General features: G+C 36.4%; 1 protein-coding gene across 1 annotated transcript; it reads right to left on the reverse strand.

The window, feature by feature from the left end:
* Positions 1 to 666: 666 nt before the first annotated feature.
* Positions 667 to 14,676, reverse strand: LOC131854120 (uncharacterized). The gene is made up of 7 exons (XM_059205251.1): positions 14,006 to 14,676; positions 13,006 to 13,238; positions 9,553 to 9,656; positions 8,480 to 8,633; positions 5,436 to 5,609; positions 3,850 to 4,650; positions 667 to 1,742 (listed from the first exon to the last, which is right to left on the reverse strand). The coding sequence occupies exons 1-7, from the start codon at positions 14,212 to 14,214 to the stop codon at positions 1,462 to 1,464; spliced, it is 1,956 nt and encodes a 651-aa protein (XP_059061234.1). The 5' UTR covers positions 14,215 to 14,676; the 3' UTR covers positions 667 to 1,461.
* Between the last annotated feature and the right edge of the window lie 6,555 nt (positions 14,677 to 21,231).

Consider the following 21,231-nt stretch of genomic DNA (forward strand, 5'->3'; position numbering starts at 1 on the left):
TCTCGACGTTTCGACTAGGTTGCACTAGCCGTGGTCACGAGCTGACTGGAGTTGACATCGCTGTTACTCCAGTCAGCTCGTGACCACGGCGGTGAGGTAAATACCTTTATTTGCCATAAAATTATTCGTGTTAAGACCCGGTTAATAATATAAATAATATGACATCAATGTTCATACAGCTATGATTATGTAACCATATCCAAAACTGATACGTATAATAGTAAATCACGGTATCTTACCACGTTTTATATTTATTGAGTCCCCGATATTTATAGATTCAACCGACATGATAACGGGTAAACAGAAGAGTAGCAGTAGATGGTAAATAATGGGGTTTTTCAAGAAGGGTATATTAAGGTTTCTTAAGTGTCGGCAACGCGTATGTAACACCGCTGGTGTTTCAGGCATTTATACGCTACGGTAACCATTTACCATCAGATGGGCCGTATGCTTGATTGCCACCATCGTAGTATAAAAAAATCTATGGGTAATCAAATGCGTCTACCTTCACACGTCTTCGTTTGTTGCTACTATTGGAACTCGCTCGATATTCATCTGTACTCACAGTATCTTCGCGTACATTTAAACACATTTTGATCACTTTTTTATATTTTTTAATTAAACGTTTTAAATGTACGTGAAGATACTGTGAGTACAGTTTAGCAACAAACGAAGACGTGTGAAGGTAGACGCATATGTCTGCCCATAAAAAATATTTCATTTACTATGTACCCGCTGCTCTTCAGTTTACCCGTGATCATGGCGGTTGAAACACTGCCGAAATATCGGGAACTCAATAAAAATAAAACGTGGCAAGGTCCCATGATTATTACTAATTATATGTATAAATAAAGCTACCCAAACTGTTTCTTAATTCAAACACGTTGTTATCGCCAACTTCGGGACTATGTACAAATCGTTTGATAGTTGCAATAACGCTCCATGCAAGTTTGGTAACTGAAACTGTCAAATCGATCTTATATAATCGCATAAATATCAATCACATCACGTCTCTTAACAAATGTGTTACATAATCAACAGCAGATGTTAGGATAGTGTACAATATTTTAAAGGGCTCTAATAGACATAGAGAGGACGCATCGCGATGAAACATCGCACCGCACCGCACCGCACCGCATCGCATAGCACCCAGTGGCGTAGTTAGGTAACCAAGGGCCCCGGGGGAAAAAAATGCGACCCCACTGCTTAGAGGGGGGCCCTACATTATAGTTATATTAAAACGCACACATCGCTATCCGTCAAATTGACAGCACTGCCAACCCACAGAAAGAATTTAGGGAAATTTTGAAAAGTTCAGTTCGATTCGAGATTTTCTGGTAAAGATTCGAGGGCACCATGAGCTCGAGGACCCGGGGCACCGGCCCGCCTAGCCCCTAGGTAGCTACGCCACTGATCGCACCGCACCGCAACAACACCTGATGGTATAAGGGAGCCTGGAGTTTAGAACTCGAAGCAGCGCTGCAGGTTGACGTACTTCTTGAGGGCGTGCGGCAGCGGCAGCTCCTTGACGGCGCGCTTCATGCACAGCGACAGGCGCACGCGGCGAGCGTCGTCCTCGTGGTGGCGGGACCGCTGCGGCGGGCGTCGCTTGCGGCGGTGCGCGCCGTCCGGTTCCGTGCCGTCCGTGTCCGCGCCGTCCGGCTCCGCGCCGGACTCGCGCGACCCGGACGACGAGCGCGCCTCCGGGCCGCCACGGGACCTCTTCTGCCGCCGTCTGCGACCTGTGCGTACATTATAAGATTAGACAACGCTATACGTCTGTGATGGGGATATTCTTAAGATACATAGATCACTAGATCTTAAGATACATAGATCTAATCCCTCGATCCTTCGGGCGGCGCGGCTAAGGCAATTTGTTCACTGGTGAGGTGATGGAGTGATTGGTTTTAGGGTACAATGGGACTGACATGTACTTAGATGGTACAAAAGTCCCTAATTTTTAAAAAATCTAGACCCTTATAAATTTTCTACGGCAAGTGCTATTGTTATATATAGAATAGAATAAAATAGAAAATAATTTATTCAAATAAAGTTAGTTTAAGCACTTTTGAATAGTCATAACAATTTGTTTTTTATCTACCACTCGTTCGGAAAGCTGTCTCATCACAAGAAGAACGAGCAAGAAACTTGCGTGTTGCTCTTTTAAATAATCCTTGTAAGTTTACATTTACAAGTCGAAACTTGTGAATACAAACTACCAGCCAGCAGTAATTTTTTGGGTCAAATATAAATATGCAATAAGATTAAATCAGTCGTAGTGATAAGAGCAGACCAGTCCCTAAAAGCAGCACTCGTTCACGAGTATGACGGATGAGCCAGCCATCACTGCGCTCGACCATATTTTAGGGACCCCAATGACCCGGCCCACCACGCCGCCGTTGTCCGCAAATAAACTTATTCTTGCTAAATATTGCTATCATCTATAAATTCATCTATCCTATAATAGGCTTTTTTACATAACATTTGTTTAATATAAAATTTGAATTGCCTCTCTGTCAGATTTAGCGTAGATTCTGACAGTTTATTATAGAATCTTATGCAATATATATTTATATCTTTTACGTTTCTGTATTATGTGTCATATATTAATGAACCATGAATAAAGATATTTTGAATTTTGAATTTTGAAATTTTGAACGTTTCTGAACATATATTAATGAAATCAATCTTTCTGCACCACTCATGGCTGACTGGTAGGTGTTAAGTCCACCGTGTGTATTATTGGATTATTAAAAAATGTTTATTTTATGTTTATTTTTTAATTATGGTAAATTAAGTTTAATTATATGTACATTTTATTTGCTCTTTTTTTTCGTTTGTTGTTTATATTGTATTTTGTACATTGCACTGAATAAAATATTTTACTTTTTTTCTTTCTTTCTTTCTTTCTTACATTATTTTTTTTTTACATTGAAGTTAAATAAATAAGTAATTAGGTTAAAATTTGTTGGAAAAATATATAAACGTTCATTTCATTCATTATGGATCCACAGTTCAGCAAGTAGTTAACTTTCTAGTGTTTAGGGTAATTGTCACGATCTCGGTAGTCCAACAGTTGAGCACACCATCTTCCTTCTGTTAATAATAATAATCTCAGGACAATTCACACAGCGCCATCTAGACCCAAGTTAAGCTAGCTAAAGCTTGTGTTATGGGTACTAGATAACTGATACAAATACATAGATATCGTAAATACATACATAATATACATAGAAAACACCCAGACCGTTAACTATCATACTCATGAATACAAATGATTGTCCGTGCGAGGAATCGAACCCGCGACCATCGGACGTAAAGCGGTGTGCTAGACCGCTAGACCACCGAGGTTGTCTAATGCGGATTCGATTCCTGGTACGGTTCAAACATTTGTATTCATGAGAGATTGTTTTATACTATGGGAAACTAGAATACGGCATATTAATAAAGTATTACCGTATTGTATGGTATGAAGAAAGAGCCTAGTTTCTTCCATCAAGAGAGTTAATCTATACATATAAATAAAATTGGAGTGTCTGTTTGTAATATTGAAATAATCGTTTTTTTACTACATGCATATGAATATATATACGGTATATATAGCAAAATAAGATTTTTTACAATTTTTGTCTGTCTGTGTGTCTGTTTGTTGCGGCTAATCTTTGAAATGGCTGGACCGATTTTGACGGGACTTTTTTTGGCAAGTAGCTGATGTAATAAGGAGTAACTTAGGCTACTTTTATTTTAGAAAAATAAAGTTAAAAACCACGCGGACGAATTCGCGGGAACAGCTAGTAAAGAAATATAATTGATACATCAGCCAACGTTTTAATGAACTAGAAAACTCACCTGCCAATGCTTCTTTATCGACGTCCTCCGTGAGGCTGTCGGAGCGACGCGAGCCGTCTGCGTCCGACGACTCGTCCGTCTTTGAATCAGTCTTAGTTGGTGAGGAACTCGACGGCGAGTTCTCTCCAATGCCACTGTCCAGCTTCTGTCGTTTCTCCGGCTTCGGTTTCGGTCCCTCCTCTGTGGTTTCCTCATCGCTGACCAGCTCCTGGGTGGCTTCGGTGCTTTCCTCCCACTCCATCTCCCCTTCCTTGGAAGTACTCGGCATCGCCTCGCTCGATTTGCCTAAATAGATCTCTACTTCCGATGGCACTTCTCGAGTCTTGTCATCGCCTTTTCCTGATTTAGGTGATGAATCATCCGATTTATCGGTGTCTGTAGACTTCCGAGAGCTCCCGGCATCATCGGGTGGAGGCGGGGGCGGTAGTAATGGACCCGTTAGATTGTCGTCCCCCTCTGTGCGAGCTACATTTCGGAATTCAAATGTAAGCAATCCGCGACCGCGGCTCGCTCTCGGCGAGTTGTCCCGATTGTCCGAGAGGTTTGCCGACAGATCGAGTGCGCGGTCGCTGCTGGAGCCGGTGCCGGCGTCGCCGTCGTTGCCGTCGTCGTTGTCGTCGTCGCCGCCGCCGGGTCGGGGATCGTCCTCGTCGGCCGACGAGTCCGACGACGTGTCGCCGGTGTCGAAGCGCAGCGATCCAGCTACGCGGTTCTGCCCCATACTCAGCACGAGGCTGAGGAGGGCGTTCATCTCGTTGGCCCCATTGTTGCGGTCCAAATCGTGCAGGACGTTTAGGCCCTCTGTGAACACAACAAGCAATAGAGTTAAATATGTCACTAAATATTAAGTAACAAGTGTGTAAGTCGTAATTACTTCAGTTCGAACTTATGTTATACAGAGTATGATATTGAAATGTTACGTAGAAGTAACTATGATGTACCGCATTTCATTATTCGATAAGATAAGGGGAAGTGGTATACTGATTGCAAAGGGCTAGCCTGCTAGCTCCTTGTGCTGCTGCTGCTGGTGGCGGCGAGGGCGGCGGGGAGCGCAGCTGCGGGTGCCTGCGCCGCGAGCGCAGGTCGCTGTCGTCGTCGATGGGGATGCATATGCGGCGCGGGCAGGCGGCGCGCGGGGGCGGCGAGGGCGGCCGGGTGCCTGCGCCGCAGCTACAGTACGGGGCGCGGGTACTGACCGAGGTCGCTGTCGTCGTCGATGGGGATGCAGATGCGGCGCGGGCAGGCGGCGCGCGGCGCGAGGGCGGCGGGGAGCGCAGGCGGGTGCCTGCGCCGCAGCTACAGTACGGCGCGCGGGTTCTGACCGAGGTCGCTGTCGTCGTCGATGGGGATGCAGATGCGGCGCGGGCAGGCGGCGCGCGGGGGCGGCGAGGGCGGCGGGGAGCGCAGCTGCGGGTGCCTGCGCCGCAGCTACAGTACGGGGCGCGGGTACTGACCGAGGTCGCTGTCGTCGTCGATGGGGATGCAGATGCGGCGCGGGCAGGCGGCGCGCGGGGGCGGCGAGGGCGGCGGGGAGCGCAGCTGCGGGTGCCTGCGCCGCAGCTACAGTACGGGGCGCGGGTACTGACCGAGGTCGCTGTCGTCGTCGATGGGGATGCAGATGCGGCGCGGGCAGGCGGCGCGCGGGGGCGGCGAGGGCGGCGGGGAGCGCAGCTGCGGGTGCCTGCGCCGCAGCCCGGCCCGCATGGAGCTGCGGACGCGGGCCCGCGCCAGCTGCTGCAGCCGCACCGGGCACTGCTCCTCTGCACGCGCAAGCCTCGTTACCTACCGACATCTCGATACCTCTGCGTTATCTGACCATTCGACGGTGATTACTTCAAATGTGCTCCGGTAGAGAAATAAAACGTAAAATGTTGATTGAACTATAAATTTCATTAAAGTATTCGTGAGAATTTTTTTACTATGACTTCTGTTTGTTATGTTTCTATATGTTTACAATAATATTATAATTTTCTGTGTATCACTTTGATACCAAATAAATTTCATATGTACTTAATAATTCAATGAATTATTTTTTAATTATGACATTGAGTTTGTATCTTTGTTTAAGTACAATTATTAATGACTACTAAACACGACTTTACTTCTTTACATAGTATAAAACAAAGTCACTGTCGCTGTCTGTCCGTCCCTATGTATGCTTTAATCTTTAAAACTACGCATCAGATTTTGAAGCGGTTTCTTTTAATAGATAGAGTGATTCAAGAGGAAGATTTATATATATAATACATGTACACCCGTGCGAAGCGGGGGCGAATAGCTAGTTAAGAATCATAACGACTAAAATAAATAGGTTTCTACGATAAATATCGTGTATATGTGCAAATAAAAAACTTATTAAATTTTTCATTATACGTTCGAGTTGTTTACATTTTAAGTTCGCTAACCGAGCACTTTTTTAAATAATAATTGAAATATTGAAAATGTTTTTTGAGAACTGACAGATAATGCAGATGTTGCGAAATTTCGATAGAAATAACACTCTAAACATAGGTCCTTATGATTGTAATTCCAAAAACGGTATACAGCGTCATTGTAGACTGTTGGCGTTGTTGTTGAGAATTTCTCTGAAATTATTTGAACTTTTTTTTAACCCACATTTTTTTTTTATTTAATTGTAATGGGAAACAAGCTGATTGTCCACCGGGTGTTAAATATTCACTGTCGCCTATACATATGTACATTTTTTATACTTCTATGGTGGGAAACAAGCATACGGCCCATCTGATGGTAAATGGTTACCGTAGCCTATGGACGCCTGAAACACCAGGTGTGTCACGTGCGCGTTGCCGACCCTTGAATATTGACATCACCTCACCGTGTGACTCATGCATTGCCATATCGGATGATTACCATATGGCAATATATCAGAGACAACCTGCAACCGATACAGCTTATACAGCAAGCTGCTTACGGGTGAATTAGATGATACTGGTACTGCTACAGTTTCACAATCACTGTACATACAATGGTTCCGAAAGAGCCATTTTAGCTTTCCACATCAATATATTGTATTAATAAAACAATACCCTCTTGATACATTCCTTTCGTATTACTCGCGGTTTTCGGCTGAGAGACAAGGACAAATGATCAGTCTGTTACTAATCTTAACTCACGCGCTTTTCTTCTTAATTCCTACTTAAAATACAAATAATTGTTTTTTTTTTAACTATCCTTAGACCCACATACAGTAACAGTACCCACAGAGTCTACTTACAGTCTACCTCTGGTATAATTATGATAAAACAATAAACAATGCATGGAAGATCCATAATCAAATACATAAATGCTAATATAACACTACTATGTTCTCTGGCGCAGATGTACTTCTCCCAGTAAACTGGAAACATGGGTTGGACAGAGAGAAATAACATGGGTGTAGTATCGGGACATACAAACTTACATTTGCACTTTGTTAAAGAAATAACTCTTAAGAATTCATAGTCCTAAACAGATCAGATTCACTGGTTGTATGGAACACCGTACCATAACAATAATATACTTATAAATTATCACTTACGTAGCATATATCATATCACTATACATATATTACTATACAATAAATCAGTGTATAACATCAAGTGCTCACTACGGGACGTATCTTTTATTTATCATCCCCGTAGATTATCAATTATAACTATCAATTATCAATATCAATTATCATTATCAATAGGTGTAGGAACAAAATCCCTACTCTGGTACTATACAGAGTAATACTGATAGAAATACAAAAATATCTAAACGATTACTATTGGATCTACTCATGAATACCAATAATTGTTTTGCACGGTAATGGGACCCGCAATTATAGTGGTAGAGCGTTATTTTAACCCCCACTACACCACAGTGGTCAACATATGTAAGTATCGTTTAAAAAGTCAATATATCTTTTTAAAAATACAATAATTACAAAGAATATACTGGATGAACTTTAAATAAATTTAAAACATCTGTTAAATCATATTTATAGAGCAAAGCCTCACTACTCTCAGTACTCACTTACTTACTAAACGATTACTTGAATGATGAACGTGGCAATAATTGTTCATGATTTCATTTATCTTTATAACTGTACTAGCTTTTGCCCGCGGCTTCGCTCGCGTTAATTTATCCTCATAGAGGTGGAATTCATGAAATTCCGTTCTTAGGGGATGCCTACGTCATAGTAGCTTTATGCATGCAAAGTCTCAGCCCGATCGATTTGAAATTGACAAAGTTCATACAAACTTTCATCCCCAATTTTATCCCCTTGGGGGTAGAATTAATCAAGATCCTTTCTTAGCGGATGCCTACGTCATAACATTTACCTGCATGCCAAATTTCAGCCCGATCCGTCCAGTGGTTTGGGCTGTGCGTTGATAGATCACTACGTCAGTCACCTTTGAGTTATATATATAGATAATATAAATAAACTGACTTTAAAAAAAAGACTATTCAGCTGTGTTTCTTGTCAGTTCTTCTCAATTGAATCTGTATATTGAACTCGACGGTAGGGAAACCAACGTTGTGGTGAGGGAGACTGTGGAGTGTTGGAGTTACGGTTTTAACGCTCATAAGCGGCTAAAATGTCCTACAAAAATAAATGATTTTTAATTTTATTTGATCTACTTACCTAGTCTAATGAGCTCGCTGGTCTCGCTCTTGCATGGTTCTCGGAGTGGTGCGAAGGACACGTTGAGTAGCGTGCGAGTGGTCCACTCCGTCTCAGAGACACGTTCCATTTGCACCAAGTTGTCGTTCAAAGGCATCACCAGGATCCCGCCGATCTGTTCCAATACACCAGATACATTGGAATCGACTTTCGCGCGGGAAAGAATAGAATAGAATAGCAAAATAGAACAGAACGGAACGGAACGGAAGGAACGGAACAGAACAGAACAGAACGATGTTCCAATACACGCACCATATACATTCAAAATTCAAAATATCTTTATTCATGTAGGTCTATTACAGACACCTACGATATGTCAAATCGGAATGATTTCGGGCTGAGAAGAACTAGGAAGGAAGGAATAGAATAGAATAGAATTTTAATAGAAAGAGTTTTCTTTACATAGTATAAAACAAAATCGCCGCCACTGTCTGTTAAGCTAGGGGCTAGCAGAATAGATCTATATAGGTCGCAGTGCTACAGGTCTAAGCACCTGACAATAGCCCAAACCCCTCAATAACAAAGATCCTGGATCTCGTTGTACAGCGCATAAAAAGCGACATTTGTTCAAGCTGTCACTTAGTGAGGGAAGGTGATTGTTAGTAATGGGATCTAGGGAAACCATCGTGGTTAATTCCTGGTTATTCAATCACGATGCACATATAAATGTATAGTGATTTAAAATCCAAAATAGATACTTTCTACATGTGGTGTTGGGGCAAAATGTAAGGAATATCAGGGACGGAACGCCGCACTAACGACTGTGTGCCTCCAGCGTCTGCTAACTTTCGGCCACATGGCCCTTCGGAAACCAGATAAATTGGAAAAATGTATAATGGTAGCCTACGTTGATGGAAGCACTACGTTGTACGGCACTTGCACGACTAATCCTGTACGAGAGTGAGAGAAATATACAGTCAGCACAAAATAAAAATGCCTGGAGAGTTTTGGTTGGAAGAAGCATTCCTGGTGGTCACGACCCTCAATCTTCAGGAATCGACAAAGTAGAAGTGATTTATAATATTAATATATACCTTTATGAGCTGTTTGAAATAGTTCTCGTATTGTTCAGGGCAGCCCGCGCCGCAGTACACGCGGTCGTATGGAGCCTGGAGTGGCGCCAGGCACAATCCGTTACCTGATGAATAAACAGTTGGCTGAATTTAAATTGTTCTCAGTAGATACCAGGATAGACTGTAAAAATAATAAAAATAAAGTATTTGGTGGCCTCATTGGTCTTGCGGTTTAGCACAGTGCTTTACTTCCGATGGTCGCAGGTTCGATTCCTCGCACGGTACAAACTTTTGTATTCATAACTACGATTGTTTGTATTAGTCTTCATATTTACTATGTATATTATATCTTATATATAAAATTCTCGTGTCACAGTTTTCGTTCCCCATACTCCTCCGAAACGGCTTGAGCGATTCTCATGAAATTTTGTGAGCGTATTGAGTAGGTCTGAGAATCGGCCAACATTTATTTTTAAAAAAAAATGTTCAATAACAATAATTTTTTTTTTTTATTTTAAGGTAAAACAACGTTTGCCGGGACAGCTAGTTATATATGAATTTAGAAAATACTAAGTACATCTCTCATTTGTCTAGTACCCATAACGCAAGCTCTGATAAACTTGGGGCTAGATGGCGTTGTGTGAATTGTCAAGGGTTATTTCTTATTATTTAAAGCCTTTATCTATACATATATTATAAATAAAATTGGAGTGTCTGTTTGTAATATTGAAACAACCGTTTTTTACTACATATATATGAATATAAATACGATACATAATACACCAAAATAACATTTACATGAACTTACATATACTCATGAATACAAATGTTTGTACCGTGTGTGGAATCGAACCCGCAACTCAGAAGTAAGACAGCGTGCTAAACCACTAGATAATCGAGGCCGACTTATATACAAAAAAAACATTTCAATAACAATAATATTTACTTTACATTAAAAGATAACAATCGATTAGGCAAACAACTTGTAACAGATAAACATACAACAAATTATATAATAATAATATTATGACACACAAGATAAGATAACATATTACATTTAAAAATAATCATACTTAAAATTATCTTCACGCCAAATACATTACCGGGTAGACACAACTAAGTGCCATATATGAAAAACAACATGAAATTAAATCAAATTTGCATGTTATTATTCTGACTTTGTTTAACTTAAAACACCAAGAAGTCAGAAAAACAACATATAAAAACGAATAAATACAATTATAATAATAATAATTGCATTTATTTCTTCTCATAAACATTGTACACATTGCGAACAGATACAGTGCATCTCCCTGTACGTAATGCGACTTATACTGCAGATAATATTTTTAAACATCACATCATTTCTGTCAGCCCCGTCAACAGACTGCTATGACCACTCCTTATACATAAAATATATAGTTGACATGAGTATATTTTTTTATTGAGGGTTTTCAGCTATATACAGGTGCTAAGACTTGTAGCACTGCGATCTACATAGATGTATTGTGCTCGCTTTTTTCAAAGTTCGCTACCTAGACCCGTCAGAGACAAGTATTGAAGGATACTCTTAGGAGTGATAGTTTGTATCTCCTCACTATATAGTGTATACTTTGGAATTTTCGTTTCGTAATGAAATGTGTATCCTTTATGGTTGTAGCTTACTCATGTATAAACATTCCGTTTATACATGAGTAAGCTACAACCATAAAGGATACACATCCTAGAGTGGCGTTTACTCTTCAGCTTGGTGAAAATATATATAAGTATAATAATGTAAATATTATATAAGTATTGATTGTTAATAAAACTTCTTCTCCTTCTTCTTTATTTTAAACTATCTGCACCCGTGACATCGTCCGCGTGGAATTTAACTTTATTTTTTTTAAATAAAAGTAGCCTAAGTTACTCCTTATTACATCAGCTACCTGCCAATAAAAGTCCCGTCAAAATCGGTCCAGCCATTTCAGAGATTAGCCCGAACAAACAGACAGACAGACAATAATTGTAAAAATGTTATTTTGGTGTATTTATATTCATATGCATGTAGTAAAAAACGGTTATTTCAATATTACAAACTGACACTCCAATTTTATTTATATGTATAGATGTATAGATGGCTGCCACAATAAAAAAACTTCAAGAGTCTTGTCATTCAACTTTATGTCCGGAAATCTCAGAGGTGCTTGTCTAATTGTTTAGTAATGTAACAAATACATATATGTGGCAGTGGCAGAAGAAAAGTAAGAGATAAATCAACTACTGTGATATTCTTACCTCGAGTCATGGACAGGTTTTTATAAATAGTGAGAGAGAGCAGAGTTCGAAGATATTAAGTGGAAAAACATATAATAATTCCAGTGTCAAGCTTGTGTGTACAAATATTTAATATAATAATAATAACCCTGGTCAATTCACACAGCGCCATCTAGTCCCAAGCTAAGCAGTTTATGTTATGGGTACTAGACAAGTGATATAAATAATATTTTTTTTTGTAAACACATAAATATACATGGAAAACCAGAGTTTTCAAAAACCCATGAGTATTGGACTCATGAATACAAATGTTTGATTGAACCCGCCAGCATTAGAAGTAAAGTGGTTTGCTTAACTGTTAGATCACTGAGGCAGTTTCATTGAAAACAAAATTTAATTTAATATGCATTTAATAAGATAATAATTACGGCAAATGTATGTATTAGAGTGTACACTATACTGCTATCAATACAACCATGTGAAACAAAATTTATATAAATATCTTATTAATATTATAAAAACCAAAGTTTGTGAGTATGGATGGATGTTTGTTACTCTTTCACGCAAAAACTATTGAATGAATTTTGATGAAACTTTACAGTAATATAGCTTATCCATCAGAATAACAAATAGGCTATAAATTTCATGAGGGTGAAATCGTGGGCACAGCTATTATTATTATTTATGGACGTGGCCTACCAGCTGACTTTGAGAATGCACATTCAGACAAAAAGAGACCTAATGAACTAATTTAAATCCAAATACAAGACACCGCTAGGAAATCATCCTAATGTGCTAGCCAACCAACTAATAGTCCCTGAAAACTTAGTCATCTTAAAAGACATGGAATCTGATGACAAATCAGGACCTCCTAAAGAGATGATGATTTTGCTGGAAATCACTCTCTACCCATAACATAACTTTACCACTTCTGTACATAGTCGTAACTGATTGCAAGATGTAAATAGAAAAAAAAAATTTATATACTAGAAGACCCGGCCAGGTGTTGCTGCGGGTAATAGCTTCTTTATATAGAAAAATAATTTGCAATAAAATAATATTGGGACTATAAATTGAGATGTAAGTTATCCTATCTTTCAAGTTGGATCAAATTGCACACAATATGCAAATCAAATTTGCAATCAGTATTTTAGGAGTCCATGACGGACAAACAACGTGACACAATTTTTATATATAAAGAATATATGATTTACTTACCAAGATAGAACCTAGGTTCGCAAAAGTCAAACTCATCCAGAATAGCTGAATTTTCTATAAACTGGCCGAGTTTCTTGTTCGCATACTCCACCACAAATGGACGGACTTCAACACCATGGCTGATCCCGCTAGAACCCAGTATCAATCCCACCATGGTGCTGAGATAGCCAGTACCGGAGCCAATATTCAGGAATGATAAACCCGGTTTCAGCTTCAGGCTTTCCATGACCTCACTGTTGAATAACATCATTCATAAATATTTATTTACTGCTTTATATGTGCTAATGTATGATATACAAATTTTAATATTATATACATGAAAGTTTGTGACTATGGATGGATGTTTCTTACTCTTGCACACAAAAACCACTGATCAGACTTTAATGAAATATAACTGCTTATTTATTTATTTATTTATTTAAAACTTTATTGATTTTGTACAAAACTCACACTTGTAGTTTTTCAGGCATAACAATGTAAATGAGAGAAGTAGATATACAAAATAGAGATAATTAATAATAATAATAATAATCTCATGACAATTCAACAACATCTAGACTATAAATTTTAAGCTTGTGCTTTGGGTACTGACAACTGATACAAATGCATAGCTAGAAATACATACATAATTGAAAATATAGACTGATACAAAAATCATACTTGAATACTTTTTCAGGCATAACAAAGAGATAAATAAATAGACCACAGATAATATAATAATATAAAACTGTATATAAGATAATTAATAATAAAAATAATAATAGGATTCATTTTCATTGTCATTGTGAAGTTTTAGCTATACATTATTAATGTTAACTATTGTAATAATCTACTCAGTATTCCTGATAAACCATAGTAATAATAGCATGGTTATAGCCAGCTCAAGAACATGGCTAGTGCAACCTAATCCAGCGTTGCTCAATATGTGGTTATTGTAGAATCTAAAATAAAAATAAAAACAAGTAACATTGCTAGATACATGCACAAAATAATCGTTTACCTGTATATACAGGGAGCAGACAAATGCAGTGGCCCATTCCGCCATGCTAGATCCTTGTAAGCCTGGTCCCGGGTGTCCGGGGTCATGTATTCGGCGCGGTCCAGTGCGCGGAACACTTTTTCCACGGTCCGTGTTCGGATGTACTTCCCTCCCATCAAGTTATCAATCAGCTCGTTGTTGTCGCGGCCCGAGCTCACGGCACCCCCCATTCTGATTGTTTGTTTTGTTCACTATCACAAAACCCTCCCTCGGCCAAACGCCTCAGCTGATTGGAATCGTGACGTCACAGATGTTTTTCAACATATTTTTAGAGATTATACAAAAGAAACCAATTTAATGCTTTTATTATAAGTTAAGTTCTTATGATAAATACACATTTAAACATATAATGTCATGAAATGCAATTAATTAACAAAAGAAATTAGTCAATTTATAGCAAAACACTTTCATAAGAAGAGAGATAAATTTTATTTTATTTTCTTTGTCAAATTGTCACTCTATTTCGATCGAATATCTTCAAATACCATACATAATGTATAATATCAAGAAAAACAGATTAAATAAACCAACCATGACACAATATAATGTATGATCTAAATTGCTTGTAATTGAGAACAGACTGTTTATGATCTACGCAGACAGCACAGTACAACTACTGACTACCCTGTGCGTCACAGGTTTATTAAATTTATAAACAAATTTTACAGAAACCCAACCACATTTAACAATACATCTAGATATCTATTATTGCTTAATATAACATAGTGTGCCCATAGTTATCTAAACTTTGTCATAGTATGAAATGAGTAAGTACTTGACCTTATATTACTCTGTATTCGTATCAGTATCTTTAACTTTAACTTCTATCTGTATCACTTAAAAAAACAAACTGACAGATCATCAAACTACAGAATTTGCAATGCCATTTATTAATTTATTGTTTAGAATTTCTGTGAAAATCAAATAGATATTCATTCAAAATTTTCATTAACAGGTAATTAATTCACTATTTTCATGTTTCTATATATTAGACGGTCGTATTCGGATACTTTTAACAAACATGTCGAGTCACAGTCAAACGTCTTTCTTTCTTGGATTCATAGACCCATTGCTGTGAGGTGTGATAGAAAGTAATGTTTTTATTGACGTAATAAGTGTTAGTGAGAGAATATTTATACAGCAGAGTGATGGCGGAGACTTGCGAAGCGCAGGCGAGCGTGTCTGCATCGGCGCCTGGTGGCGACGCAGGTCAAGAAGACCGTATTTCGGTACCTCTTTATAATATTATTATTATTATTATTCTTTATATTATATATCTACCTTTGATGAGGTGATAAACTTGTTATCAGCAAATAATAACAGCTATAAAAGAAATGATGGTGATAAAGACTTTTTAAACGGACAACAAAAATTTGCAGACAATTATACATGTGTTTAGTATTACAGCTTTTTGGAGAAGTGCGAAAGGAAGTGGTTGAAGTTGTAATATCTTGAGGCTTGTGTGTAAGGATGTTGGAATGACACCTGTAGATGAGATAAATGATTGGGAGAGTTTTCACTATTTCTTCCTGCCATTGTAGTTCTACTTTATTTTATTATTATTAATAGCTGTGCCCGCGTGTTATAGTCACCTGGACTAAACAAAGAAAAAATAACAATAAGCTACCCAAAAAAAGCAAATAAAATGAATGATTTTCCATACAAACTTCAATCCTGATTAGGTTAAATTTTTTACCCCCTTAAGGGTAACATTTGAATGTAATATAGTATTTAATCAGCAGCCTCAAAAATAAATTTCAAGCTTCTAGCTATAAAAATGACAATATTCCATACAAACTTTCCCCTTTCAACCCATTACAACCCTTTTTTCGCATTAAAAAGTAGCCTATGTCCTTTCTTAGAGTCTTTATTCGTACTTTACATTTTTTAGTTTAAGTGTATGAATACAAACTACCAATTAGCACTAATTCAATTAAATACTCAAGCACTTAAATATTCAGAGATCCTATATAGATTATAAAAATTTACATTTAAAAAAATATTACTTTCTTTTGGAGTGACAATGCAAGTATTTTAAATAATAATAAATACAAATATTTTTACAACATTAAATAATAATAAATACAAATATTTTTACAACATTAAATAATAATGAATACAAATATTTTTACAACATTAAATGCAATGGGTAATTGCCTGACCCTTATTAAATAATTTTAGCTGATTGTGAAACATCAAATTTTTTGAATTAATGATTTTTCCATACATTGTCATTGGGCTCTCTAAAATATGGTCGAGCGCGGTGATGGCTGGCTCATCCGTCTTACTCGTGAACGGGTGCTGCTTGTAGGGACTGGTCTGCTCTTATCACTAGGACTGATTTAATCTTATTGTGTTTTTGTATTTGACCCTAATAAATTAGTGCTGGTTGGTAGTTTGTATTCACATGTTTCAACTTGTAAAATGTGAACTTACGAGGATTATTTAAAAGAGCAACATGCAAGTTTCTTGCTCGTTCTTCTTGTGATGAGACAGCTTTCCAAATGAGCGGTAGATTAAAAAAATATTGTTATGACTATTCAAAAGTGCTTCAATTAAGTTTATTGGAATAAATGATTTTCTATTCTATTCTATTCCATATCTTCCAGTTCAATACACAGATTCAATTGAGAGGAACTGGCAAGGAACTTAACTGAATTTCTATTTTTTTTTAAAAGTTTATATACATCACATTACATGTACATTATATACTTATATGGGTGTCTATGTTTAACATTATATGAAATGAAATGAAATAATATTTATTCAGCAGAAGAAAAAACTAAAACACACATTAAACAAAAAAAAAAAAACAGCACACAAATTATGTGTGTGCGCATGTGCATGCATATGTATGTCTGTCGAAGCATCTACTGAACAGGTCCGTGCTCAGCATAATGCTGCAGCGGCTTCAGCGCTGCAACACTGTTTTTCAGGAAAAGACCTATGAAAATCCTGTACATAAACAACTGCATGCATTGCCATGCATGTATGTCATTTGAGTAATCCTTTATTGAGTAATCAACTTTGCTCCTTAATTTTATATTTTTATGTTTATAAAATCCTCAATATCAAATAAAAAAAAGTTTAGATAAACCTATATTAGGATGAGGCCACTCTTCCTCAATGTATTGACTTTAGATTTGTGTTATTACATCATACATATCAATAGAAATATATTTTATTTTAATAAAGCAAAATTGTTTTTTTGCACCATTACAAAACAATATTTAAAATTTAACAATGTTAGTTTAACAAGTTTAAACAATTACCCTCAACTTTTTTTTAATTCCACCATATTTGTTACAAATTTATTTTATCCTGTGGTTACAAAGATGCCATTAAAAACCAATTTTTTTTTTTTTGTTATGCAAAAAAAAAAAAATCATATTATAATTACATAGTATAAAATAAAGTTGCTGTCAGTGTCTGCCTCTATGTATGCTTAAATCTTTAAAACTATGCATCCGATTATGAAGCTGTTTTTTAATAGATGGAGTGATTCAAAAATAGAAATAGAAATAATCTTTATTCAAATAAACTCATTACAAGCATTTTTGAATAGTCATATTTTGATTCTACCACTGAAAATCATACAAAATAATGGTTTATTTATATATATATATAATACATGTACACCCTTGCGAAGTAGCTAGTTGTGTATAAAAAGAAGTGATAGGAGCCCTATGAAACAAATTTTATTTGACAAGGACTTTATTTGTTTCCATTTTTAGTCTTGAATTTCACTTTCAACTATATATTTGGGTTTAGTAGTAGTGAAGTTATGTTATTATTATACAGAAAGACAAGATACAATTTATGTAGGTTGTTTTTGTTGCCTATTATTGGAATGTGACATGAATTGTGTTGTCTGTTTGTTCTAATCCTTACTAATGTTATAAATAAGAAAGTAAATCTGTCTGTCGCACTTTCATACCAAAACTATTGAACCTATTTAAACGAAATTTGGTACACAGATAGTCTAGACTCTGAGGTAGGTATAGGTTACTGACATAGGTTACTTTTTAATGCGAACAAAGGGTTGTTGTTAGGTATTGAAAGTTTGTATGGAAGTATTGTCATTTTTAAGGCTAGTAGCTTGAAACTTATTCTTTAGGATTTTGATTAATATAAATAAATTACATTTAAAGTATTTAAAGTTATTACCCGTTAGGGTAAAATAAAATTTGTATGGAAATTCCTAATTTTTTAAACTAAAACAATGAAACTTTTTGCTTTGGCTTTTTGGGTTAGATTAATAATAATATTTTACTAGTTCATTCCTGTAAGATATATGTAAAATATTATGTTAACTAAAACTGGCTCATGGAAACACCCCTGTGTTTATTGTACTGTTATGTCCTTATATAACAGACTTCATACAGATGTAGGTAATAATTAAAAGTTCCTTTGTCAGTGTTTATTATATACTAGCTGTGCCTTTTCACTTTCACACTTTTCCTGTTTCACCTGCATGAAATTTATAGCCTATGTGTGATTTTGATGTCACAAGTTAATGTAATGTAACTGTTATGTTTAATCAAATTCTGTTATAAATCTGCCAGAAAAAAGATTTAAATGTCAAATAAAACAGTTCCTTTGCAAAATGCTTACTATAAAAATGAAGAATTCGTTAACGATAATAATGTTTTTATAGAAAAACTTTAAATCCATAGCACAGACAATATTATCTGATTACACTAATAATGAGTGCGTAGCGATTTCTATGTTGATTATCGCATGCCTCTTAATTGTTATACTGTAATTATTTATATAAAAAAACATCTATTAAAAAGAGCCACACACAAGTTTCTTGCTCATTCTTCTTGTGATTTTATTATTTCATTGAATTAGTGCTAATCGGTGGTTTGTATTCACACACTTAAACTTAAATTGTAAGTAAGAATAAATTATTTAAAAGAGCAACACACATGTTTCTTGCTTGTTCTTCTTGTGATGAGACAGCATTCCGAATGAGCGGTAGATTAAAAAAAAAAATGTTATGACTATTCAAAAGTGCTTCAATGTAAGTTTATTTGAATAAATGATTTTCTATTCTATTCTATGAATCTGCTTTCCGAATGAGTGGTAGAATCAAAATATGACTATTCAAAACTGCTTGTAATGAGTTTATTTGAATAAAGATTATTTCTATTTCAAAACCCATTCAGTAGTTCTGCGTGAAAGAGTAACAACAAACATCCATCCATACTCACAATCTTTCGTGTTTTTAATATTTGTTGATTGAAAAACAACTTGTTTTGTATTAATATGTGCTTACACTTGTAATATTTCTGTCGACCCTTGAGACCCTTCCATTAGTTTATGCCTCCACTAACATAGATTTAAGTTAAGTGTAAAATCAGTCTACGTCCCGACTCCGCGTCGACTGTACACGTTATTAACAAGCCATGTAGAACACTACTTACTTAATATTGTATAATAAATCGTGCAATCATTTTACCGGTATACTCACTACCTACATACTACAATAAATAATATATTATGTAGCGACACCTCATCACAACATACATAACGCTACACTGATGAGGATAACCACCGCGCTACAAAACAATACACTACAAAAATAGTTTATTTAGTCAATATATTATGCGACATACAATATAGTTTTTGACAATATCATGTTTGTTCATGGACTTTCCCACAAGGCACTCTGTACTCATCATCATTGCCTTTATCCCTTGCCTATTATCCCATTTTTGAATATGACGACCGATAGAGATATATAGAGATCTTTTATTCATATCATCTTTCACACAATCCATCCATCTTTTCTTAGGGCGTCCCCTCCCTATACTCTGTACTATGGTATATAATCTTTATATAATATATAAAAATTACGTGTCACGTTGTTTGTCCGCGATGGACTCCAAACTACTGAACCGATTGCAACTTTGAATTGCACATTGTGTGCAATTTGATCCAACTTGAAAGAATAGCTTACATTTCAATTTATAGTCGCAATATTATTTTATTCAAGAACCTTAGCCACAACAACGCGTGGCTGGGTCTGCTGGTATAATTAATGTGGAAATATAATTAATGAATAAATAAACATGGAAAATAATAGTACTGCACAATTGTGTAATTAATAATAATCTATACATCTATACATATAAATAAAATTGGAGTGTCTGTTTGTAATATTGAAATAACCGTTTTTTACTAAGTACATGCATATGAATATATATACGGTACATATATCAAAATAACATTTTTTATAATTTCTGTCCGTCTGTCTGTTTGTTACGTAAAAATCCGTTAAAAATCCCTGAAATATCTGGACCGATTTTGACAGGACTTTTTTGGCAGGTAGCTGATGTAATAAGGAGTAATTTAGGCTACTTTTATTTTAGATCTAAAATAAAGTAGCCTAAGTTACTCCTAACTTAGGCTACTTTATTATAGAAAAATAAAGTTATTTTCCACGCGGACAAAGTCGCGAGTACAGCTAGTAAAAAATAAATATATTGTATAAGTTTTATAAATTCTGAATTCTCTTATTTATCATTACTTATTTCACATTTCTTGTTAGTTGTCGCTATCGTTTGATTGAGTGCTAAATTAAATCATGCTGTTTGCAGATATTGAAACTGACAAACACTTTACTTAATCAGTTGTCAGGACTGAATTAACTACTGCAGCAGGCTGTCGTTAATATTGAGAAGACATTCTTCAAAGACTGAAATCGTATCACTGGCAAAACAACATTTTCAAGACCCGGGTGAGATATATACGATAATGTGCATTAATAATTATATATATATATACTAGCTGTCCCGGCAAACGTTGTTTTGCCTTAAAAAAAAAAATTAGGGTGGACTACCCCTAACATTTAGGGGGATGAAAAATAGATGTTGGCCGATTCTCAGACCTACTCAATACGCTCACAAAATTTCTTGAGAATCGGTCAAGCCGTTTCGGAGGAGTATGGGAACGAAAACTGTGACACGAGAATTTTATATATAAGATATATATATAGGTAGTTTGTATACATTTTAATTCTTATTGTACTTACTAGCTGTTGCCCGCGACTTCGTCTGCGTTTCCATCGTTTTTCGTAAAATAAGTAGCCTATGTCCTTCCTCACGGTTCAGTGGTTTGGATGTGTTTTCCTAACATTTCCCTTCTCTCTCCTATTAATAGTAGCGTGATGAAAAGTATAC

This window comes from Achroia grisella, unplaced genomic scaffold (genome assembly GCF_030625045.1).
Source record: "Achroia grisella isolate CSIRO2021 unplaced genomic scaffold, CSIRO_AGI_Agris_v1 utg970, whole genome shotgun sequence".
In the NCBI taxonomy this organism is placed as follows: Eukaryota; Metazoa; Arthropoda; class Insecta; order Lepidoptera; family Pyralidae; genus Achroia; species Achroia grisella.